At 40.6% G+C, this 25,400-nt stretch overlaps 2 protein-coding genes across 2 annotated transcripts; one reads left to right on the plus strand and one right to left on the minus strand.

Annotated features, from left to right (window-relative positions):
- Nucleotides 1-266: 266 nt before the first annotated feature.
- mospd2 (motile sperm domain containing 2) lies at nt 267-17,819 on the plus strand. Its single transcript, XM_070838483.1, has 15 exons — nt 267-368; nt 472-529; nt 949-1,104; nt 2,141-2,227; nt 2,394-2,548; nt 3,824-3,884; nt 4,050-4,088; nt 4,210-4,334; nt 4,721-4,894; nt 9,898-10,016; nt 13,908-14,001; nt 14,421-14,517; nt 15,817-15,937; nt 16,097-16,199; nt 17,262-17,819. Exons 1-15 carry the CDS (start codon nt 336-338, stop codon nt 17,412-17,414), a joined length of 1,575 nt encoding a protein of 524 aa, XP_070694584.1. The 5' UTR covers nt 267-335; the 3' UTR covers nt 17,415-17,819.
- A 2,764-nt stretch (nt 17,820-20,583) lies between these two features.
- Nucleotides 20,584-24,628, minus strand: LOC139208458 (ankyrin repeat and SOCS box protein 9-like). The gene is made up of 7 exons (XM_070838145.1): nt 24,389-24,628; nt 24,160-24,239; nt 23,749-23,856; nt 23,089-23,239; nt 22,704-22,838; nt 21,556-21,747; nt 20,584-21,416 (listed from the first exon to the last, which is right to left on the minus strand). The coding sequence occupies exons 1-7, from the start codon at nt 24,471-24,473 to the stop codon at nt 21,265-21,267; spliced, it is 903 nt and encodes a 300-aa protein (XP_070694246.1). The 5' UTR covers nt 24,474-24,628; the 3' UTR covers nt 20,584-21,264.
- Nucleotides 24,629-25,400: the final 772 nt, after the last annotated feature.

Consider the following 25,400-nt stretch of genomic DNA (forward strand, 5'->3'; position numbering starts at 1 on the left):
AAATTGAACACTTCCTGTTAACCCAGGTGCATTATGGGTGACAGCTGGTGAACAGTTGTGAGTTGACGACATTAATTCACTTGTAGTTGTATTTAAACGACTTATCTCCATGCATGATGAGATTGGCGCCTTTCTCGGGATCTTACATACAGTTCGGCACTCCTTCTACTTTTACAGATCAAACAAACAACACAGCAGAGAGGTGTGGTCATAGCGGGAGCCAAAATGGCGACGACAGGACCTCAGTTTCACACATAGCACTGATTCATGTTAGCTAACCAGCTAGCTCAACAAGGAACTGCCACAGAGAAGGGAACTCGAGCACAGTTGAATAAATGGCTGAACTTGAGCAACACGAAGGAGAGCAGGTATCGCTAACCAGTCGCTTTGAGCACATTGTTTTCGCCATTTTACAAATTAATCTGTTGCAACCAAGTGCGAGTCTAACCTCAACGAACACTGTTTTGACAGGACATTGAGAGGAAAATTGAGGAGACGAGACAGAGATTCAAGAATGAGTTCCTTCAAGGTAACACAGTTAATATGGATAAGCTGTCATTAACTTGCTCCTCGCTTGTTTTTGCACCAATTGTGGGTTGTTGTCAGCGACACATGTTCGAATATTGCGGGTTAGCTGTTCACTAGTTGGTTGGTGTCACTTTATCATGTTTCTAACATCATGACCCAAATGCTGAGCCCAGTTGAGCTTAAGCAGATAACTAGCTAATACTAACTCTGTATTGCCATATTGCCTCTGTATTGACAGTAGGTGGTTTAAAACTAATTACAGCCGATGGATATAACGTTTGGCCCCCCAGCTGGACTTTCAGTTTAAACCACAGTCAGGTCATTATGGCCTTAACAGCGTTTCTAAGTAGTAAAGTCAGTGTGGATTAAAGGGAAACCTTGTGCCTCATCTCTTTTAACTTCTTTGTGCTGTGTTTACAGATTCAACAGATAAGTATGACTCCAGAGATGTGGAAAGGCTTCAGAATGATTACGCTCTGGTGGAAGGCTACCTGACATGGAGACTTTATGTTGTTGACGATGCCTTAAAAATGATTGATGAAAGTCTTCAGTGGAGGAAAGAATATGGTGTGAATGGTAAGGAGTCATGCGGAATAGTTTGCATTATGATATGTGTAATTTATCATCACCTATCCTTTTTCAATAACAGCATGTATTCAAAACTGGAAGCAAAACACTTTTATTTATTCATTTCAATTTCTTACAAAACCGCCTCAACTGTCTCATGTGTAAATGTTGTCAAAACAAAAGCGGTTGTCCAGAACTTTCTCCCAATAAAAAGATTTAAAACTGGCGAATTTTTTGATTTAAAGCAGGAACTACATTAACATAGAATAGTGAATCTAACCAATCTTTAAATGCCAGCTTTGGGTGCATTCATGAGTTTTCAACAGCTGGTGCTGTAAGCAACAATTTGACCAGTACTAAAACAATGCTAAAGTTCAATATCTAGTCCTATCTAAAAGTAGAAATGTTGACATTGCCATATTTAGATGTTTGCAAGCTTGCAACACAGATCAGTGGTTGTCTTTGTGCTGCTCTGGGATGAATCCAGACAGACTGTCATTGTGTGTTAAACACCCATATCTCCATGCATAGGCTACCCCTGAGAACAATCCCCACTGTTTCTGTTCTGAGGAATTTTTGCTGCTGCCTTTTATCCACTAATTCAATTTGTCAAGCAGCTGTTTTAAGGAAATTTGATTTATTGAAGTTATTAGTATCCAGTGACATCAGGGGCTATATTGCCCCAATGTTGTTGTTTTTTTAAAATTATTATTATTAATCTATTCAAAAGGGTTGGTGACAAGTGTGTTTTAGGGAAGCTGGGATTTTCAACAGATGAAATAATGTTTGGTGAATTCAGTGCAGCTGTCCCATCTACATGGATGTTTCATACAATTGTATTTTGTACCAATTCAGCAATAGAACAACATGGCTTTGCTGAGCATTGCTTTGGCATGATAAAATCATGAAAAACAGTGAATATTTAGCTGGTAATGATACAGAGTCTGTCGAAAATGTGCATTCAGACAACCTTATCCCTTTTGTCTACAATGCCATTTTCTGTATAGCTAATGTTATGTTTATTATAAATGCCTGTGTGTTTCAGATCTCACAGAGAGTGTCATTCCCAAATGGATGTTTGAGACAGGAGCTGTCTACCTCCACGGCTATGACAAAGAGGGCAACAAGCTCTGTATGTACTGTTCTATTACAGACCTGCTTACAGTAAACTCTAATGCCATATCTTGTCAGACACGATATCTGTTCCATTAAAAGTGTGTAGCCATCACTGAAATTCAACACACGCAAAACTACTGATACTGTAATAATAACTTTTAATCCCTGTTTAATGTGTTTAGTCTGGTTCAAAGTAAAGCTGCACGTCAAGGATGCAAAAACAATCACGGACAAGAAGAAGTATGTTGCCTTCTGGCTGGAGCGGTATGCGAAAAAAGAACCCGGGATGCCACTCACTGTTGTGTTTGACATGGCAGATTCTGGCCTCAGCAATATAGTAAGTCCATGATGATGGTGTTTCAAGTCAGGTTTAACACCATTAACTTCTTGTTTTTATTCATGTGTCATGCTCTAGTCTAGGTTTTGATTTAGCTGAATTTCTCAAAGTAGAATCCAGATTTCCCAAACAAAACTTATTTCCCTTTTTTCATCCCCTTCCTGTTAAATAAGCGTCACGCTTATGTTAGAAAAAGACTATTTCCTTGCTGAGACTGTCATTGAAATGCTATTCAGTATCCTTATATCTCTCTCGCTGTTTGAGCTGTGGTCTTGCAGGGACTGATGCTCTTCAACGGTTTTACACTTTGGAGATTAAAGTAACCTTTAAATCCCATTGGTCAATTTGAGTGGACTGTCTAATCCGTAGACTCACTGTGTCGCAGGCGTTAGCTCCTCGACGGAGCTCTCAGTCAGCAAGTGTATTTCATCAGCTAGGCTCTCTCCTGGAGAAATGGCTCAATTAAATACAAATAAACCAACACAAGCAAGGCAAAAAGGATAAATAGCTATGCAGCCCAGATATGAAATGCATAGATTATAAGATCAGTTTGGAAAGCAGCCTCATTGAGGCTTGTTGAACCACAGTACGAGCTAAAGAAAGGGTAGCCAGTATGATCTCATTAAGGCTTGGGAGAGAGTCTCCTGCATAGCAATGAGGCTTCTAGCCAATTATGGAGCCTAGCCAGGGTAAAGGGCCGCATCTATTGACATATCATCTGTTTGTTTCGTGATTGCGATTAACATAAAGCTGTAAGATGAACATCGTACTCACCTAAAAAAAAAAAAAAAAACAAACAAGTGTGGCAGAGCCTTGGATGTGCAGTTTCTAGATAAGATTTCTAGTGTTTATCTGTTAGCCATGATTAGATTTCCTAGCACTATCTAAAGTGTAGATTAAATTAGCTGTTTGACTCTGAAGCTCTTTATTATTTGTGTGGAGAAAATGCATTTAAGTCTAAGCCATTTACTGTGATCTCTTGCTTTTTTCAAGCAGATTGTCACATTAAAATGATAAAAGTTAGATCTATTTTAAAAACCTGGCAAAATAACATCTTCAGGTCTTTGACAGTTCTAGCGTTTGAGAAGGTTTGCACTGAGGATCACTCATCACTGTAGTGAATGTTGTTTTTCTGTTAAGTGGGCCAAAACAGATCTAGAAGAGCGAACAAACATTCCTCCGACTGAAAATTCATAAAGTGTCTTTCATACAGTACTTGAAGCCCTCTGTGTGGTTCTGCTTTTTAAATATTTGTTTTTCCACATTGTGTTTCAGGACATGGAGTTTGTGAAGTACATTATTAGCTGCTTCAAAATATATTATCCAAAGTTTTTATGTAAGTAACAGAATTTGTTATAAAAGCACAACAAATATTCACTCATTAATAGTTTGTAGGTTTGACTTGAAAATAGCTGTAAAGTAACCGCTATTTTCAAGTCAAACCTGGGAGTTTCTGAACATAATTCTCATGGACAAACTGTCCTTTTTTATCTCATTTCAGCCAAAATGATCATCGTGGATATGCCTTGGATCATGAACGGTGAGAATGAACCCACCCATTCTTAGCAGTCCATACAAATGTTTTTTTGGTTTTTTTTGTCCATCAGTATTTTATCTAAATAATAATCTGATTCTTGAGCATAAACATGTTTCTTTTTCAGCTGCGTGGAAGATTGTGAAGTCGTGGTTGGGTCCAGAGGCAATCAGCAAGCTCAAGTTTGCATCCAAATCTGAGGTCCAGACATTCATTGGCCCCGAGTACCTGCCACCTCACATGGGTGGAACGGTATGTTATTATATTACTGATCATCTTTCAGTAAGATCACATTGAACAAATTCTGAATATAAAGCATTAAAAAATAATTTTGTTACCTTGCAGTGTATGTGCTACCCTGAAATCTTATTATTTATACTCATATTTTTTTTTATTAGTAAAGTAAATGTTTGGCTTTGTACGCTCTTTCCACAAAGGAATATTGATCGGGTTTGTCAAGTCAAAATTATCCACTTTCAATCACATTATTAAACAGAATTTCACTTAGATAAGCCATATAATTATATTCACTCTTATGAAAGTATTGGGACTTTCAGTGTGACCTCAATTTAAATTGACAATGCACACACTTGAAAACCAATGCGTGTAGTGATATGACTTATCTGGCTACGTTCCAGGACCCATTCAAGTACAGCTACCCACCTCTTCCTGATGACGACTTCCAAACGCCCATCTGCGATAACGGACCTATTGTCAGTGAGGACGAGACGGAGAGCAAAGAAGGTGAAATGGAGGGCAAAGATGCCCTTGAGTCCAGCTTCAGCTCTGAGGTTGCAGTAAAACCCAAAAAGGTACATTTTCTTTCATGTTCTTTCATGTTTTATATGAAGTTATTAAAAAAGTAAGTAAGTCTCCACTTTGGCAGGACCATAGAATGTATTTAAAGATGGATGACGTGACGACTCTTCAGAAATAAAGCCAAAACACCTCAATCGCCCACTGGTGGCTCGTTGCAGCACTGTTCATAAATCCCGCCGGCCCAAATGTTAGCAGTTTAGCAAATGGGGCCAGACTATCTTTCTTTAGGAAGGACTTGTCACGCTGATGTATGTTCAAGTGTTAATTTTTATTTTCATTTAATTTCTTTTAAATTAGAAGTTTGATGCTATAAAAAAAAAAAAAAAAAGACATGTGACATCATGATTGACAGCTAATCCGTACCCCGGATTGGGTCGGGCGGTTGCAGGGGTGGGACCTCGATACCACGGCTACCCCGATCACTAAAGCACGGACTCGGGCTTCAAATGATATTACAAGCGAAATATGGCAGCACCCATATTTTAGATTTTTTTGGCTTCATTTCTGTACATTGGGAGGAAGTGGGGACGTGTCGTCCATCTTGATGAACAGTCTATGGGCAGCACACAGTACAAGTATTGGGGACTGTTAATGTAATCTCATTGTCTGAATATGGATGAGTAGTGTTGTATTTTTCAGTAAATGATTTTAAATGTGATTAAATATTGCTGATGTTAAGACTAATTTAGTTATCGGGACCAGCGTTTCTGTCGTTATCAGTGTAGCCGCTCTCATGTGTGATATGAGTTCAGTGCTTGAGTCATGATAAATTCTGACAGCGGTGTCCATCTCTTACAGATGTGACACCCTGCTACTAGTCAAATTAGATGTCCCATGTTCAGAGATTCCCCCTGTTTCATCTTTCAGTCACTTTGTTTAAATTGAGCCCTAGATTACAGCATGTAATCAGACCGCTCTGCGGAGACAGCTGTGAATTAAGTGGCAAGTAATGCCCTGATTTGGAAGACATTAAGCTCTTGCTCATTGTCTCTGTGAAGGTGACTCCTAATGTCTTTGGCTGCAATTAAATCCTGCCAACAAAGCATCACAGCCAGTGCGCTGCATCTCTCATCCTCTCAGCTCTCCTCATATGGTCCACAGAGGTTGTCAAGTCAGTTACTTAAGCTCTTCCCTGCTGTAGCTAGATTTCTATTCCCGCCAAACAGCCGCACACACCCCCAGTGTAACGCAATCATTGAGACGCCCCACAGGCTTTATCTTGAATGTGTCTGCAGCTGCTGTCAGCATCCCTCTCACTCTGGTATCACCGCATTGTACCCCCTTGCAGTCAAGTCTGTAGCTTATGTCACATATTCTGCTCGCTCCCTACAGGACAATCCAGCCCTGGCTTCATAATCTGTTTAGCTTCTTTTCTAGCTACCAGCATGCAAAGAAAGCCTGCATGGAAATAGATGGGGGGCATTAAGGAGGTCATCTCAGGATATGCACAGTGCAGAGTGCCCATTGAATACCATTAGAAAGTTGTGACATTCTTTTGATGCATGTTGTTTTCTATGAAGGTCATTTATTCTTTTTATTTTATGTTGCAGCTGTTATTTATAAATATTTTGTTATTTTGTTGTCACAGTTGGGGAGCAGCAGGCTTGGGCTTAACCCACATTTGGTATGAGGACAACCACATAACTGTGCTTTCATGTATAGCAGCTGTTGATGGTTTCTGTAGCCTACTGCCTACAGGAAACAGACTGTATCTGCTGGCGAAACCTAGCGGTGCTGCATCACCCTAAGATACTCCCATGGGCCTCTTAAGCCCCAACAAACAAACAGTGCTCCCATTGTTAATAAGTTCCACATTGGTCATGCACAACAGATTTAGATTTACAAAGCAGAGATATGCAAATCAGTCAGTTGTTCTCAATAATAATCTACAGGCATGAGTTTGAAGTTTGTTACTGTAAAATATAAACATGGAATCACCTCGCACTCTTCCTGGCATATTTTTCCTGCAACCAGCGTGAACTTGTTCTGCAAAACCCGAGGGAAAAGGTGTATTGACTTCATTTCATCCCCAGATACTTTAGTTTTAGCCTTGATCGTCCCAGAGGGAGATTTGTTTTCACAGCCAGTACAACACAGAAACATACACATACAAACACAGCAGTGCACAGATAAAGACGATGCATAAAATCTCCACATACACATTTATACATCCCGGCTTAACCCAATGACTGCGCTTTAACAAGCACCACAGTCGTCTGAGGTGTCAGACTAGATATCAAAGCATTCCAGTCAGCTCTGTGGGAAAGTGGAAGATGTTTTTCAGGTTAGAAACTAGTTACACAACCACTCTACTGCACAGACAGTATGTTATAATGCAGCATATCTATGTAGGCGTGCTTTACTACAATCTAATAGTTTCAGGGGCTTGTTGGGGAATAATCAGGATGAGAGAACAGTTATTGTAGAAACTCCAACTTTGAAGAGTGAATCAGTCCACTGGCCGAAGGTTAAATACTAATTATAGCTGAAATCCAGAAACTATACAAACCCTCCGTTTGACCAGCAGCTCATTCATTCAGGGCTTTTGGAGTTCTCTAGTATATCACCTGCATAGTAACGTCCTTATTGAACCATAGTTTTGCACAAAAGTTATTGTACAGTTTGAAGTTTACCAGCGATGAATTAAGAGTATCTAAAACAAACACAAGATAACGAAAGGGAAGCTTAAGTACTTGAAGTGAGATGAAAGAAGAGCACTGATGATAGATTAGAATGAGAGCTTGCTGTTTCAGGTTAATTAGCCGTGTCTACTGGTTTCAAATCTCCAGCACTTCTGCTTGCAGGGAGTGGAGCAGCTTTGAATTAGGCTTTATTTCTGGTAACCTGTGACTGTATAGTACTGTGTTAATACACCAGCCTGTCGACACTCCAACCCCGTCTGAATGCATTCCACAGTACTCGTGCTCAGCCCTCTGCATCTGATCCATCTTGTCTAAATAAACAAGAGACTCGTTTCCCCTCCACTACCGCCACCCACCCCGACCTGAATTCTTCTGGGTTCCAGGCAGCGCTGATAACTTAATGGCTTCAGGAAGCTAATTGCCTTTCTCTCTGTTTTGAAACAAGGGCTGGAGGTGGTAAGGCAGTGTAGGATCACACCCTCACAAGGAGTTCAGAGTCCGGAAGATTTCTACAGACTGGAAAAGCAGGTGTACTCACATGACTCTGAATTATTGTGAGTGCACCTCCCTCACAGTCGCGTGATGTCATCAGCGCCCTGGACATGTTCACCCGTTGACCTGTCCTGGACCTCACATTTCAATTTGACCCTCTAAATTGTATTGCACTGTTTTTTGTTTTTTTTTAAAAAAACAAAAAAATTCTGACTTTGTTATCAAGGGAAGTTGGCTAAATGTAGCCTTTGCACAATATCATGTAAACACTGAACCAAGCGAGACACTCATATTTCACAGTAGTAGATCAGGTGGGAAAGTCACTACTGTCCATTACCAATTTCATATGATCTGTATCCTCTACTAAAACTACTAAGATGATTACTGTTATATTACAGTAGAGAAGTTACTAACCCTCAGCACTACTACTTAAACTGTGCATGCCTTTGAGGCATCTTTTCAACAAACGCCTCTGTGCCTTGTCCACTAACATTATCCTTTACCAGGTCTGTGACTCTGGAGAGTGCTAATCATGTAGGCAATCGTGTTTTGTGCCTAAATATGTACTGTATAATCAGTAGACACTCCTTATTATGAGCATTTCACTAATCTTTAGGTTGAGCATGATGTTTCAATTATTTCTTTGTCTTTTGAATTTCATCTCACTCACAATGTGTAAAAATCACGTTTACATTCCCTAACTGTAGATGCCTTTTATTATTGACCATTTTGTCTTTGTACACTATTTTTAGTGTGATTTTCTTTTTTTTTCTTAAAATGAATTGCCATTTATTTTGTAATCTTTTAAAGTATAATGAAATTTGTTTGCATGATACATATATGGCAGAAACGGGGACAATGATATTCTCACCAAAACACTGTGCTTTTAATTCTAAAAGCTGTATGACACAGCCTACTATTTCAACATTTCATTTTTAATTAAAATTTGAGCGTGTTTTTCGACTCTACGTTATTACCTAATTGTGTTAAGCTTGCTCTTTAAAATGACGAATAAATAGAGACATTTCATCAGCAGCTGATTATCTCTTGATGTCTTTATTGTGGCAGTTGCATGACAGCCAGCCATTAAATTAACATGACATGTTGTGTTGCTTATCACAGCAAATGACACACTTCCCCTCTGAGTCACAAATGTTCCCATCACATGCAGAGTCCGCTAACCTTTGCCCCCTTCACTCCCATCCTCCCTGTCTCCCTACTACAATGTGCTCACTCTCCCATCTGTTTCACCAATATGTGGTGCCAGCAACACTGTGAAAGCATCCATTCCCTCACATTCTCTCGTCGTCCAATGCTTATGCAAATGTTTTAGAATTTCCATCCTGTCAGCTGTTGAAGGGTCTTGTGATCTGTCTGAGGATGATTTAGGTCAAGGTTTATGGTTGGATGTTTAGTTGAAGTGAAACTATCAATGTATGAGTGATAGTGGAACCCCTGGCCTGGTTGAGCTATTTTCCTTCAAGGTTCATTGTTTTGTCAGCAGTCACAAGTTTGTGGGTTATTTTGGCTCTGAATTCGACATGCTGCTTGTTGTTTTGCGCTCCATCTGGGAACTACTAGACTAAGAATCAGGAGTAATAAAGGGCGCTCTCAGTGAGGGAATAAAAAACATTTTTCAAGAAAGATTCTATTTCGATAGCATGACGTCACCGTTATTTTAAAAAAAAAAACATTAATCATTACACATGAGTGTCAAGAGCTTCATTAACTGATAGCGTTCACTGCATGAAGGGCAAGGGTCAAACATTTCATTTTCAGCAAAGGAACCAGATAAGGGTCGCGTGATTGCATTATCAGTATTCTTAGTCTTCTTTCTAATTAAGTGCTCTTTGTTGTTTCAGGTGAATTTCCTGGAAGATGGTTTGAGGGCAGAGGACAATGATAAAGGTGACACTAGCGCCAGGATCAAAGGAGCCAGGAAGCCACTGACCACCTTCAAAGGCCCTCTGCTAGATGTTAGGTCGGTCATCGTGCTCGCACCCTTCTCCTTCATGTCGTCAGCCAATATGTCTGCACTTCACTCACAGCTGATCATGGTCACATTGCATTTAAAAAAGACAAGAATGTTTTTTTTTTTTTGATATACATAGAACATTGCTTGAACATTTTGTATCATTTGATCATCTAATTGTTGGTAGAGCTGTTTTTTTGTGTCTGCAAACACAATACAACTTGTTTTTTGTTTACATGGATCAAATGATAAACCACTTTGGTCCAGACTGAAACATCAACTACTGAATGGATTGCCATGAACGATTGTACATATATTCATGGTCCCTAGAGGATGAATCCTGCCGACTTTGGTAATCCCTTGATGTAACTCTACTGCCACCAGCATGATGACATTTTGGGATTTTATTGAAGTGTCTTGACAACTATTGAATGGATTGCTGTGAAATTTTGTGCAGATATTCATGATGATGACCCCTAATGACTTTGGTGAGCCCCCCCATTTTCCCTATTGTGCCACCATGAGGTAAACATATGGGGTTATGAATTACACGCCTCAACTGTTTGAACTAATTACCATGAAAGTTCCCCCTCAGGATAGCCACTCACATGACTGTTGTTGGCATTTGAAGTCACTATCACTTCTGTAGTTTGGTACGGACCAAAAACATTATACATTGCTGCCTTTTTAGTTCCGATCCGGTCCATGTAACTTACTGATAGGTAACTCATTGATTGATTAGCTTTGGCGACTGTCATCCTGTGTCTTCAGTACTACATGGACCAATGTGGGGAAAACAAATTCTGGTGGCTGAAAGCCATTCAGCACTTAAACGCTTCTCACGTAATGTCTACCAACATATATCTGCATGAGAAGGCAGAATCTGTAGGCAAGGGACACAATTTTGTTATGAGGAGCTCTCTGGTTTCCGTGAGTTGTCTTTTTATAGTCAATCCCCATTGAGCGAGCAGGCCTTGTGAAAAGCAAAAGAGAAGAAACGCATTGATTGAAATGCAGTCTTGGAACCCATCGGCTATCATCTGACGACAGTTGGGCTTTTTATTAGTTTATTTATGCAGATATCTATGGAGATTAGCCTAAAGGTTGAAGAGAGGAGAGAGAAAGCCTCACACTGGGTATCCATTATCAATTATCTGGATACTTGCTGGTTACGCCGGGAGCCACGAAACGTTGGCCCTCGTCCCCAGAGGCTCAATCAGACAATAGCCAATGGGTGAGACTGCCTCTAACCCGTACCTGACTGGGGTTGTTTGTGCATACTATCCAGCTTCTTCGCACTGCAATTAGTTTTCATTTGTGTTTGGGAGACATGAGGGCCTGAAGCCAGAGAGGCTGACTGGTCACCAACAGATTGCTGGTTTGATGCCCAGAATTGATGGTGTATTCATTTACTAGTCCATCGTCTGTTCCCAAAAATTCTGCCAATCTCCTTTGAACGACACACTCCAAAGCTTATTCAGGTGTTGCACTGTGGCGGACGTTAAACTCTTCCCCTTCTGAATAAATGTACACTCTCCAGTTTATTATGTACACCTAGCTGAAACAGCAAATAACTGAATAAGAAAACCTTCATGGAGCTAAGATCTATTGCAAGACTGTTGTGTTAAGATTGGATTTATTTTAGCTGGATGTACATAAGAAATTGTAGTAGTTGTCACTACAACTGTAAGGTTGTATATTGAGCACCCATATGCAAAAAGACAAATTCTAATTGCCATGTGGATATCGACAAAAGTCTTCTCTTCGCATATTGGCTCAAAGCCTAAAGTCATTATTGATGTGTTTGTACCTTTATGGCCCAATTGATCTAGTCACATGCAGGCAGGAATTAAGGATGCTACCAATCAATTATTCAGACACTGACCAATGATCAATAGGCCTTTAAGAAGGGGGCACTTGTCATCTCCTGAGCATGTCGTCTAACACATCATATGTTTTAATTGAACATTCATTGAATTGCAAAGTGGTTGACTTCAGACATGGTGCATCGCAAAGTACAGCAATCACACAATGATCTGGTTGGTTCTTGGGTAAATGCTTAGCAGTTAACTCACACACATTTTCATGAATATTGTCCGCTGAGTTCCGTTTTTATGGGGTAGCGGCTTTGATGTGAGGATTTTGACAGCTCTGGGCTGTGAATTATAGTGATAAACAGATTTAAATGAGCCTTAAATGCAATTATGTTTCTGAGCTGTGTTACCCTTAATTCGAGGCTGTGGGCTTTAAGGGGAGAAGGGGACTTTGATCTTGTGTTTGCCAAAGGTTTCCAGAGCCCGAAGACTCGCTGTGAGCTCAACTAAGCACCACACTCCATAGATCTTTTACTGGGGAAAAGAACAGTAAAAGACATGAAACGAAGAAATATATCTTTGTTTCTTAGCAGTTTTAGTCCATGAAATATAACCGAGCTACATCATCAATGATATGCTTTATATATATGAGACCAATATTCTAATCCATTTGCTAGTCTCTTTTTTATCAAAGTTGTCCCCAATGCTATAAGTGTTCACTATTCACTGAGGCTGAATTCATCAAATCAAATACCATTTATAGCCAGCTTGGTTAGGAGATGCACTGAGTGCATACCAACAACGAGCATCAGAGAGCAAGGCACAAGGCAAGGTGGATTTTAGGCCACAGATTTGCTTTGGCTCTCTATTTCACCGCTTTGATGCATGATTTCACATAAAGTGAGATCAGCTGAAATTAAAGTGCACCCTTCTGATGCTGTATACACATCTTCTCTGTAAATCACAAGTCCTGTGCTCTCCTTTGAGACAAAATTAGAAATCTAAAAACGGAAAATTATATAACCTATATTTATTGGTTTCATGAAAGCACCCCCCCCCATTTTCTGCACAGATGGACAACCATACAGCCAATCAAATCCTTTCATTTTCAGCCATATTTGCATAGTCATATACTTTTATAGTCCTAGACATTTGTATTGTCTAAGAGACAATATCAGTCTCCCAACACAAAAGAGTTTGAACAACAACCCGCATTAGCTTTTTTGCAAACCATGAATACGTCTTGCTAAACAAACATTCACTAGGGAAATGTGCATTGCTAAATTAAACAGCGTGTAAACGTACCTTTTAAATGTCAGTGGGTTCATTTACATGCTAGTGTGATCCTCATTCTTCAATACCACTGCTAACAACACACTGTCCATGACTTGTAAGCTACAGCACAAGTTTGTTTACTTTTTCTCTCGTTCCCCTGCCTGTGCTCAGCCTGCCAGCTGTTGTCAATCACGCACAGACACCAGCGTGCCCCTCCAGTCACTGAGAGAGAAAGGGAGCGTTTCAGATTTTTCCCCACTGACCTAAATGAAATGGAAAAATAACATGACTATAAACAGGTGGTCAATAGGGACCTACAACTCGATCTTGCCCAGGGGTAATTCAGTCATGGGAGGTGTTTCATTGATTTCTGACCACATCCCCACATTGAAGTAAACATGCTCGACAGAAATCCTGTATTTGAAGGTGTGCGTTGAATCTTTTTAGTTGCAAAATATTGCTACTGTTTTTGTAGATCCTTCAGGAAAGACTCACTGGAGCAGATCGTTAAGGTGATGTGTAGCAGGAGTCCCAGGATAATCCCACCACACAGACAGCAAGGCACAAGAATTGTAGCAGCCCAATTTGTATGAATAAAATAAATACGAGAGAAACAGCAAAGCATGCAGTGAAGCAAATGGGGAACCCCTGTCAGCATCTTGCAGTTGCATCGTTCCGTACTGAAGTGCACAAATAGGCCGTTTATACTGCAAAATTAGTGTATTTTAAAGACCAGAGTCTCTGGTTTCCACTCAGACAGCTGTCTGATGTAGCTCCTGTTTCACAGTGTGTGTGTTTTCTCTCCCTCCAGCCCCGCGGAGGAGCTCAGCTTCGGTTCTGGAGAGACGGAGAAAAAAAGCCTCATTATCTTGAGCAATGTGACCAAAAATCAAGTGGCCTTCAAGGTGGGTGTGAAGGCGCTCACATGCATGTGTGTGTGCTCACTTACTTACTGTGTTTTAAGTAAGTATGTGAGTGTGTCATGAGTTAAAACAAGTGCTTTACTATTAATATAGCTGCACTAAATTAATGCTAAAATGATTAGACCAGATAGCTATATCTGTTACTCCATCAATATTCAAACATTCACTGGTTCCACCATCTCAAATGTGAGGATTTGCTGCTTTTCGCTATTAGATATCATTATAAATTGAATTTCTTATGGTTTTAGTGAGAAACAAAACAAGCATTTTGAAGATGTTAACATGTGGACAATTGTAATAGGCATTTCCCCCCCCAGTTTCAGACATTTCACAAACTAACAGTTGAATTTATTAATAAAAAGAAATATTGTTTATTAAAGGTGCCTCTGGTGTCTTCACAGGTACGGACCACAGCACCTGAGAAGTACAGAGTGAAGCCCAGCAGCAGCTCGTGTGAACCAGGAGCTTCCGTAGATATAGTGGTGTCCTTACATGGAGGTACTGCACTTTAGCTTTGCACCCGACTCCACAAATAGAAGATGTTTCCAAACTCTGAACTTCAAAAGAAGCAAATGGTCTAGTCTATTACCTTCCCAAAGTGCCAGTGGCCACTTTTCTTTGCCTGACATGCATATTTCACGACTGATAAAAGAATCATCTCCCCAAAACAAACCAGCAGACAACTGACAGTGCTGTGCAAGTAAATCAGCTGTGGGTTTTGCTGTGCTGCTTATAGAGGAATCAGCGATACCTATTTCAGGGTTGTTGTTTTTTCCCTCCTAGCTTTTATGCTGTTGTGTGTGTTTTTTTCCCCCCTCATAACTGTCATGTTTAGCACTGAACTTTTTATAGCAAAGCCCCTCCGAACCAAGTCAGTACGCTACCATCCTTTTATTTATTTAAACAACTATTTAAATTGTTCTTTCACATTTGCTGAATAAAGTAACCCTTCCGCTTTCTATTCTTAAGAAGCATGGGAAGGCAGCAAACAGAAATATAATGCAACAGTTGGTCACAGATACATTCACGCCGTTCACACTCATTTTTCCCGGTATTGCAAGAATTTATCAACCATTAGATTTAGTGCAAAAGTCATTCTCTCCATAATATGGATATTATTCACAATATCCATCCAATCCGCCTTTGTTTGAGGTTCAGTCTGTAACCATTTTTGTGTTACAGATTGTCTAGCTGGCTGCGGATAAAATTTTTAATAGATATTTGTTTTTGGTCAGTTAAAGAGCTGCAACCCTCTCCGTTTCTGTTGTTACGTAATGGGATTCAGAGCAATATTTTCCTACAAAAAGTTGATATTCAGCAAGGACTCACAATCAACAAAATGTTTTGGCAGATGTTATTTGCGCCAGGTCTTTGTTGGAAAGAGTATATTTTGTATTTGATGTATCCTGCCTTTTATTTATTACTTGTTTTATAGTTATTGTTTGAACCCAAACCATTATCTTTTTCTAAACCGTACCAAGTATTTTGGGTGCCTAAACCTAACCAAACTGTGACCAAAAACCGATGATGATAAATTAACTAAGTTTACAAATGAATAAATGAATCCCATTGTTCTGTCTCCCCTGAACCTAAACCATTTAGCCACCACACCCTCATTGACCCATACTTTGAAGTTATTCTTTGTACTGCGTGACCAGACCGGGTGCAAATACCTGAATAGCAGCTGCCTGACTATTTGCACCCGGGTGAAAAGACACTCTGAAACACTTGTCCAGTTGTATTGGCTTGTGTGATGTTTTGTTTTGGTTTAATGTTGCCCTAAATGTTTTTGCACAGGGTCTCAAGCTTCTCCACAGGACAGGTTTTTAGTAATGGCTGCCGAGATGGACAATGCCGGATCACAAGAACTTGCACAGTTCTGGAAAGAAGTACCGAAAACCAAGATCATGGAACACAGGTACATGTGTCTGCTCCTTATCAGGCATATTAGTACGTATGTCAGATAATTTATATGCCCTTGGTGATGGTGTGTAACCACAGGTCTCATTACAGTTGCGACGGTAGGCTGCATATCGCCCTGTTGGCCTTCGCTCATTACATTGTGACACTTCCACAGATTACACTGTCATGTTCTGGAGGGTGTTAAACCAACAGTGGGTGTTCTCAGGGACAGCCCTGTGGAGATGGGGACCAACGGGCAGCAGGAATTAAACACAGCGGTGAGTTGTGGTGGAAGAGAAGCATTGTTCCTCTACAATACTTATTATCTTTAAGTTACAGTCTACAGTATTTGTTCACTGAGACACTTTAGACTACCTTTATAGATTTTGTAGACTGCCATCACTGGTTTATACATCAAAGTATACATGAATCGAACAATTTTTAACAGTCTCTCAAGAAATTAAGGACTCTGAAACATGAATGACACCAATAAAGATGTAATCAACAAAGTTTTTTTGCATTTTTATAGCATACTTTCATGTCATTAAGTATAACCTTTGGCTTGAGTGTAGCAAGCCAGGTACAACTACCTGGTTTATTACGTTCTTAAAGTAATAGTTTAACATTTTGGGAGATGTGCTTAGATGAAGTAAATCCATGCCACTCTCATGTCTGTATTAACCGTGGAGCTGGAGCCGAGGGGAGCTTAGCATAACGACAGGAAAGTGGGAAACGTTTGCCTGAATCTGTCCGATGTTAGAAAATACGCCTGACAGCACCTTCAATGTAAAAATGACAATTTATGGTTTTTCCGGGGAAGTTTGTGTAACTATTTCTCAACAAATAACAGTTTAAGTGCCCATGCAGCACTTTTGTGTAGCCTCCCTGCTGATAGTTTCACAATAAGCTCACTGTGACGACAGACTCTAGCAAGTCACTCAACTTGCTTGTTGTTCAACAGGATCTAGTTAATTCCCCCCTTAAAACAGCCAGTTGTCATTTTTGTATTGCTGTGAATATACATATTAAACAAAATGCAACATGTTAATATGTTTTTAGAGGTGCTGGTAGGAGTATTTGTGGAGTTTGGAGAATCAGATCAGTTGTTTCCATTTGTCTCCAGTCTTTAAAAAGAAGCTAATTGCCTCCCAGCTCCTGCTCCAGTCATGAGTCGTATTAACCCTCTCATCTAGCTCTTTGCAAGAAACCAACTAAATGTATTTCCCAAAATGTCAAACTGTTACTTTAATTTACTGCACGTGGCTAATGGCTTGATTAGTTTCATTACAAAAGTGTCGCTTTGATAAACCAGGTCAGTGATCCAGTTTTTATTTCACCAGCTCATGCGAGTGATGGTCTGCAATTCCCGGCTGGAGCAGAAGCTGAATACGTGCCTGTGGGTGCAGAAGGTCCTCATCGGGTTGGTGCTGCTCCTGGTGGTGTTGAACCTGCTGTGCCTCTTCATGCTGCGTACTTCTCAGCGGCCGTCCTGACCTGCCACAGCTCCCTCCGCCTGCATCTGTCGACCACAGACGACGCACAGACGATTCCAGCGGGGGCCACAGTTGACCACCTGAGGGACGGGCGTCACGAACTCTCCCCTCCCCCCCGCCGCCCCAGCCCCCTCGCAGGCTGCTGTCATGGAGGGGAGGAGGGCCGGCTTTAGGGACACGTGAGCTTTGTTATATGAGGAGATTGTACTCGTCTCTTTTCAGACACTCGATACAGACGCGTTTTTAACGGTAACATCAAATCAGTAATGTACTTTTTAAAACTGATCATGGAAAAATAAGTGTATTTATTGTAAACATCACAATATCTAGGGAACATTAGTTATTTTTGTGATCAGAATGTACAAATTTTTATATTGTATAAATCTACAGAACATAAAATAAACCCCTTTTGTCAACTTAGCTTATCTTGTTGAACATTGCGTTTTTTTGGCAACCATGAGAGAGTAAACTCTTGTAGCTTAAAGGAGCATCTGCACACCTACATCCAGAGATGGGGATGTTTTCATCGCTCATTGGCTGCCTCCTGCTTAAGTATTCACACTCTTTAATAAACCCTCGTTAGTACAGAGGGGACTAATTGAAAACGTTGCAGGGTGTGCGACCTTACTAAACCTCTCCACACTCACACCAAGGAGCCACGGGAGATCTCTGTCTCTACTATCTCCTCTATTTGTTTTAATTACCGTGACACTAGCAAACTAAAAATACCAAAGCAATTACTGGCGAGTGCAAGGACGTGGCACAACCCACTTGTAGTTTGGTGGGAAGCGCTGATATCTATAAAAAGATCCAGCTCGGGACGTGAGCCGGTGCACAAGGAGCGCACAAGGGTCGTCTGGCATCGGCATTGGCAGCTCGTTCACAGTAACGAGTAAATTACACGTAGGCTGCGTTTATTATAAACGCCGGGGATGTTTTGTGTGCCGCAAAATGTTGCTTCCCCTCAAGATCGCACCTTGTAGCTCATCCCATTGTAGAGGCGACCCTTCGTGTGGTTCCCTCTGATCCTCTTCTTATAAAACTTCACCATTAATAGCTGTTTTGGAGAAGGAATTGGATAGTTTTAAGTGAGTCTGTGCGCCGGATGTGAAACTTGCATTACACGTTTCTCTAAAAACCCTCAGTAAGAAATGCATTTTGCGCTCTTTGGGTAGTAAGTGCTTTTGCACTAAAAAAAGGATGGGGGTTTAATGGATTGCTTGGCTCTAGAGAATAAAAGTAAAAGCTTTGGTATCACACATAGGTGAGTTGATTTTAAGTGCATCTGAGTGGCAACACAGTACCTGATTGCACCCGGGAAGTCATTCAGATATGCTGCACTGCACAGAGATAAACGGCACCACCCAGTCAACACGCCTCTGTGGATGCTGTGGAAATTATTAGGGCGGCCTTTTGGCGCTGATCACTAGACAGACTCATCTCACCTGATCGTCTATTATGTCACTAATCGCAGGCGGTGGATACTGCATGACTACCCAGGCAGTTTCATAAGTCATAAGCTCCTCCACAGTATTGATTAAACATTAAACACCAGTTAAATCGAAACCTGGTTGGCCCCGGGCACTCATGCCATTTGAGGGGGAGATGATTTAGTTCAAGTGGCAAATTGGGGAAAGTGGGAGCATTGATAGAGAGTTAATGAGTGGCTGCGTGCGGTAACATGAGATGTGTGCGGACGGGTTAAGCAACAGTCGCTTTTGTCACCAATATATACAAGAGGATGTTGATGCTCACGGTGAACTATGGCTCCACACATATGACCTACTGAAATCAATGCTTACAATACAGTTGTGGTAAACATCACTCACCTCCCACGAGTGTGTGTAGAAACACGAAAACAATAAGGTCCGCAGACTTTACAGGACAAGTTTACTTTCAATTCTCTTTCTTCTCTCATTTCCTTTCTGTCTCTCCTAAACCTGTTTTCTGCTGTGCCTCTTTATGGGGTCCATCAGCCACACTGATGCTCAGATAAACACACAGATTAGAGGTCAGCGAGCCCTTGGAAGTGTTGTTGGTGACAGCTGAAAAGCAACCACGAGCTTTGGAAACACCACCAATGATTACTCTGTCACACTCAATATTTTTGCAATTTGTGTGAACTACTGAGAGAATCAAAACGAAAATACTTATTTTGCATGACGTGTCCCTGCTGCAGGCAGTGGATACACGAATAATTTCCATGAAATCAGCTAGAAGGTACGATTTGGGCCATGGGGAGAACCGGTGACCTAAATAAAACATTGTTTACTTTGGTTTCTCTCATCTGAATTAATGGGAATTGTGAAAAATTATAGATTGCTTCCACTTCTCTGTAGCAGTTCCCTCTCTCCTCCTCCTCCTCAGGTTATTATAATTGGTTATAGTTCACCACAAGTAAATTAGAGTCTAAAAAATGCCAAATTCTTCACTGCAAAGCTCCATTTCTCAGAGCAGCACAGGGAAGAGCATTTGTTACATTGATGTAGGAATTAAAACTGGGTTTTAACATTTTCGTGCATACTTCAGTGTCAAGTTTTATAAGATGTGTTTTGTCTTCTTGCCTCTGTTTTCATGTAGTGTTTGTATTTATTTTTTTTTCCTTTTTTCTTGCTTGGTCCCCACATGCCTTTAAAGAAAAATACTCTCTCGACTCTGGGGAAGAATTTTCACAGAATTCTTTGCACAATATTTCAACACATCCTGCGCACAACCACGAACCCATTACAATCAATTTTTTATAGGGTTTTTTTTTTTTTTCAGGGGGGGGGGTGAAAAACAAGACAACTTTACAAACATGTTTCTTCACAGTCTGTATGCAGATAAACGTTTGGTTCTTTTTAAACATAATCTGTGAGCAAATTACACAGTGCATGTCTTAAATAGCTATACTTTACACACTGTATGCACACGACTGGATGGTGATAACTTTATATTAGCATTTACAATAATGCTTCATTAGTGCTTTATACTCAAAAGCAGCACAATTGAAACCAAAAACACAAACTAAAAGATTAAAAAAGAAAATGTTATTTTATTAGTTTAAACCTCTAGAGGTTTGTGTGCACTGGATGCTGACTCATTGTTACCGGTAATCTAGACTGAATTCCCCGAAGAGAAGCCAACCAGCTTCACACAACATGAAATTTTTTTTTAAAAAAAGCCCCAATGATATAAAGTTCTTTAATTAAAGCACACGTATGAAAAATACATTTGTTTGATCAATCATGTCGTGGTAATCCAGGCTCTCCAGAGATGTGTTTTTCACTTTCACTTTTCACCATCAGAGACACTTTGGACATGACTCAACCAGAGAAGAGTCATCTCTGTTGTCTGCTGATCCACAAACATGTTTTTTTTTTTTTTTTAACTTTTCCAGCACTGAGGATCAAAGATACAAAACCATTTCTGGGAAATGTGCATGAAGATTTTCTCATGAGAGTAAGACCTCATTACAGCAGCATCAAAAACAGCAATATTCCATTATTATTATTATTTTTTTACAATAACAGAAACTACAACATTAACTTTCACTAAATTTATTTAACATTAATATTGCAACATTTATTGGGCCTTATGAGCCCATATTCTCATTTTAAATATGTATATCTTGTTGTTTGTGAATATCTAATGAGACAAACTTGCTCTGAGACTTTTAAGTTTTCAAAGAAAGGTCCAGATTGATCTTGAGAATCAACTCAGGTCTGTCACAAAGGGAGAATTCCAGTTAATTGCTGTCACAACCGGGAGCCTTGATGCAGTCTTCTCACTGCAAGTGGCTGTGCAAGGGCACCCCCTGCTGACCTGGAAGTGCAGTGCTCGGTATTTGGAATAAAAGGGGATGAGTTACTCAGGGCATTAGAGCTCCCACTGGGTCTGACTGGTAGAGAAGATAGTGCTTCACCTCTGTAGGGAGGTGAAGGTTGTGAATCCCACCCAGTCTCTGCTTGCCCACAGTTTTCCTGATGCACAGCCGGCACAGCTGCATTAGAGGAGACGCTCCTGGGCAGGCATCAGGGGAGAGGCAGGAGCCATGATAGAGAGATGTTTGGATTATTAGCTAGTGATTAAGGGAATAGGTTGATGCAAAGGTCATGAGAATCCCCACAGTGGGGCTACTTGGTTAGTTTGGACTGAATACCTCCTGCTTGTCTCAGCAGCCTCTCCACCAGGCTGTTGGGAGGCGCGAGGTCCAGTGGCTGTTTGCCCTCTGAGTTCCTGAGGGAGCGATCGGCCCCGTGGTCCAGCAGGACAGACACCAACTCAGGGCTGGACAGACGGGCGGCGATGTGCAGCGACGTTTCACCAGACACGCTGCTGTTCACACTGGCTCCTGAAGGAGAGCAGAGGCTGATGAGGTGTGAGGGCGTCCACATAACATGACTGGTGAGGAGAAGCTCTGACAGTTCATCCAAACTGAGCAACATTTATCCTCTTTATGGCTTACATAAAACACTTTGGGCCATTTCTTTGATGGACTAGATTTTCTCAGACCGTGAATATTCACACAGGCAGATGAATGTAGTGTAGAGTAAAAAGCAAAACGTTTTCCTATGAATTAAAGTACAGAGCAGCATTAGATAGAAATACTTAAGTAGACTACAAGTCCATAAAACTTGTACTTGAGTAAATGCAGTTGGATACATCCACTGCTCTGCTATTGTATGAATTAAACCAGCTGTCAGTACATAAAGTGGTATCACATCGCTCGATACTGAACTGCTGCTTACACATTATTGCATCATCAATAAGGCTCTAATACTATGAGATGCTGAATGATAAAACAATACTTATACAATAAAGGACCATTGTGCATAATACTTCTGGTACTTTAAGTACATTTTGCTCTAAATATTTTTTGTGTTCTTTTATGTACATAAAATTTGAATTTAGTACTTTTACTTGTAGCTTTTGCTGGAATGAGCTCTGAGTCCTTCTTCCACCACTGCAGACAAGTTGTGATGGTCTTTAATGGGAATATAATTTAGTCCGTAGCCCATGTGTTTTATTAGCATTGGCTAATAACTCCCTCATTATTTGGGATTTCACAGACTCCACCTTTTTACATGTTATAACGTGATTGTTATAGAAATCATAATATTAGATAATTAAACCAAATTAACCCAAAAAAAAGGGATGTAATTATGTTACTATGGTCAGAGATGTCTGTTATTATTATTGATATATTATACACCAATATTGTTGATACAGTTGATGGACCCCTCTTTACCCTAAAAGACTTAACACATTCATTGGAGAGGTTAAAGTTAAAGCTGAGGTCGTCCTTACCAAGTTGAAGCAGTTTCCCCACAGTGCTCGGATGCTGATTGGAGCAGGCAGCGTGGAGAGGGAACCCTGATTGGTCGATATACTGATCCACATCCGCACCGTACTGAACGAGAGGCTCGATGCACTCTGTGTGACCTAGACAGAATCATCACAGCAAGAAGTGACGCATCTGAAAGGATGTGCTTTGAAATCTGCTTGTTCCCGGAAGAATGTGCAACTGTTTTACTTTGTAGGCTACAACAACACGCACTTGATCTTTATAACGCATTCTTCATTTCTTTGAGCTTTTCTGATGTTTTGGCACCCTTTGTGCATGTTGGAGTGACTGACTGTACTGATTCAGCATTGATTATCCATGCCTGTGCAGTGGAATGTGAACTCTAACCTTTTGCTGCCGCCCTGTGAATTGGAGAGCTGTACTGGCTGGTTCCCAGGGGACAGGCTCCATGTTGAAGGAGCAGCAGTGCGCAGGTCACGTGGCCCCGGGCGCAAGCCTCTGATAGGGGAGTCTGTCCATCCACTGTTAATCTGTTTACCTGACATGGGTATGTATATTTTTTAGACAATTCACCAGATGTTTTGATTAAAAATCACAATAATATACAAATCAAGCAAAAGAAATAAGTAAAGTAAAGTGACAATCATTTAAAGTAACAAATGAGAAGCGATGATGAGACGTTATGATCCTTAAATGTATCACAGAATTGTATTGATTATATTTATACAATACCACATCGTCAAACATGCACCGCTCTGTGCCGGTTTGACAAATTCAACTTTGGATCTGCAGATGTGCTGCTGTTCATGCATGGATGTGTCTTGTTTGTGTGTCCGGTTAATCTCTTACTAATATGCACCAACACAAAGTTAAAGCCAGCAATAATTGATATGGTTGTCTCCTAACTAGGCTAGAGCCGGATTTAGGAGTTTGTTTGTTTTTTTTCCAAAATAAAAAGACCCCAGAAAATAGCGTATTCATTTGGGATTGTCTCGAATTTCATTATGTTGACAAAACAGCATAACCAGACAATGATGCCTCACTAACGTTTGCCCCATTTTCCATCAGAAGCTTGGCGCACGCCAGGTTGCCTTGCATACAGGCTCCGTGCAGAGGAGAGACCTGGTCCAGAGTGCTGAGGTTTACACATGTACCCTGTGAACAAATACACAGCACAAATACTGTACATTCACTGAAATACTGCTAGATGCACATCAGGAGGTTTAGCAAGTAATTTACCCACAATTACAATGACGAACACTCACAAGTCTGGAGTCTCTTTTTAAGACAACAATCGTCTCAAGATGTTGGTTTATGTAATGTGTCATATTTCGGCACATATGATCGTTTTCAGATTGCAAAATGATTCCTAAATGGATAAATAACACGCCACAACGGTCTCCTCGTGCAGTATTATATTACCTTAACACTGACTCATAAAATCCCCTGAAATGTTACCTGAGCAATGAGTTTTTGCAGAGCGAGGACACGTCCGTTAAAGGCAGCATCGTGGATTGGAGACCAGTCTGATTCGACATCTGAGGCACGAAAATGAAAGACAACAGTCACTCAAAAACATACTTCCGTGACACGAATGTGCATCAAAATGACCCAGTGAAACTTTCTGTGTAAAGCCGTGGACACACTCCAGCTGGAGAGAGAGTGCACTGAGCCTGCAGCTACTCACCACTCATCAAAGGGTTTGACAAAAAAACAGCAGTTCCACTTTGACATGTAGTGTCTCGCAGAGTCTCTTTGTGACCAGCAGACATTCTTCACACCGGCGTTCCAAAGGTTGTTTTAAGTCCTGGTTGTTTTGCCTCATAGGTTTTCTTTGCGACGGAGGCCGAACTGTGTCCAAACTCTGAGTGAAAACCCATCTGAAAGACATTTGATCCTCATCTGTTTTCTGTGTATTTGCGGCAGGTCTCGGTGCCGTGATGTCATTTCCTCTCACACAAAGTGTTTGCCATGCAGGAAACGGGCTGGTTGAGTGTAGCAGTTTGGTCTCAGCCAATGAAGGTGCAGGGAGAGCGGGAGAGGGGCCTGTTGAGCAGGTCTGTAATTTGAGTGTAATTTGACACTGTACGTCCACACCCATCCGTCCCAGCAGGAGATGAGGGAGCACACTGGCTCAGGGACATGAATCAATCTACTTTTATAAAGTTCTCCAACACTGTGACGGCATTGTGTCTTATTGGTTTGAACTCTTTCCAGGCCACAATGAGTTCCTACATTTTAAAGTAGAATATCTGTTTAGACTGTAGTTCAAACCCGAAAACCCCCGGCAGAAAACACTTTTTCTGTCAATTGAAATATTTTGAGGTGATTCTTAACTTATGTCCTTGGTAAAAAATTTTATGAAAAAAATGTGATTTATAAAAAAAAAAAAAAAAAAAGCAGTTGCTGTACTTAGATAAATAGTTGGGGAAAAAAACAAACTGTTGAATGTGCCTTGGCAATAATACTGACACGTCTGCCGCTGCAGAGATGTCGCATTTTTATTTCCCTCCACTCAAAAATGTGTTTTGCATATTGTACCTTCACTGTGATGTTTGAGTTTCAGTCCGCAGGATGAAAACAGAGGGCTGTTTTCACATTCATCCGATGCAGGGGGAGGGAAAGTTTCTCTGTGCTCATCTCAAAACCCTGAGTTTTTTACAGTGCATTTCATTTACATCTATTTATTTAGTTTTCAT

This window comes from Pempheris klunzingeri, chromosome 10, assembly GCF_042242105.1.
Source record: "Pempheris klunzingeri isolate RE-2024b chromosome 10, fPemKlu1.hap1, whole genome shotgun sequence".
Taxonomy (NCBI): Eukaryota; Metazoa; Chordata; class Actinopteri; order Acropomatiformes; family Pempheridae; genus Pempheris; species Pempheris klunzingeri.

Coding starts and splice junctions, on each gene's coding strand:
- mospd2 (XM_070838483.1), top strand. CDS start 336: ATGGCTGAACTTGAGCAACACGAAGGAGAGCAG. Junction 3,885..4,049: donor ATATTATCCAAAGTTTTTAT/GTAAGTAACAGA, acceptor ATCTCATTTCAG/CCAAAATGATCATCGTGGAT. Junction 14,518..15,816: donor AGTGGTGTCCTTACATGGAG/GTACTGCACTTT, acceptor GTTTTTGCACAG/GGTCTCAAGCTTCTCCACAG.
- LOC139208458 (XM_070838145.1), bottom strand. CDS start 24,473: ATGTCTGCTGGTCACAAAGAGACTCTGCGAGACACTACATGTCAAAGT. Junction 23,857..24,159: donor TGCAAAAACTCATTGCTCAG/GTAACATTTCAG, acceptor ATTTGTTCACAG/GGTACATGTGTAAACCTCAG. Junction 21,748..22,703: donor GGGGAAACTGCTTCAACTTG/GTAAGGACGACC, acceptor GCTCTCCTTCAG/GAGCCAGTGTGAACAGCAGC.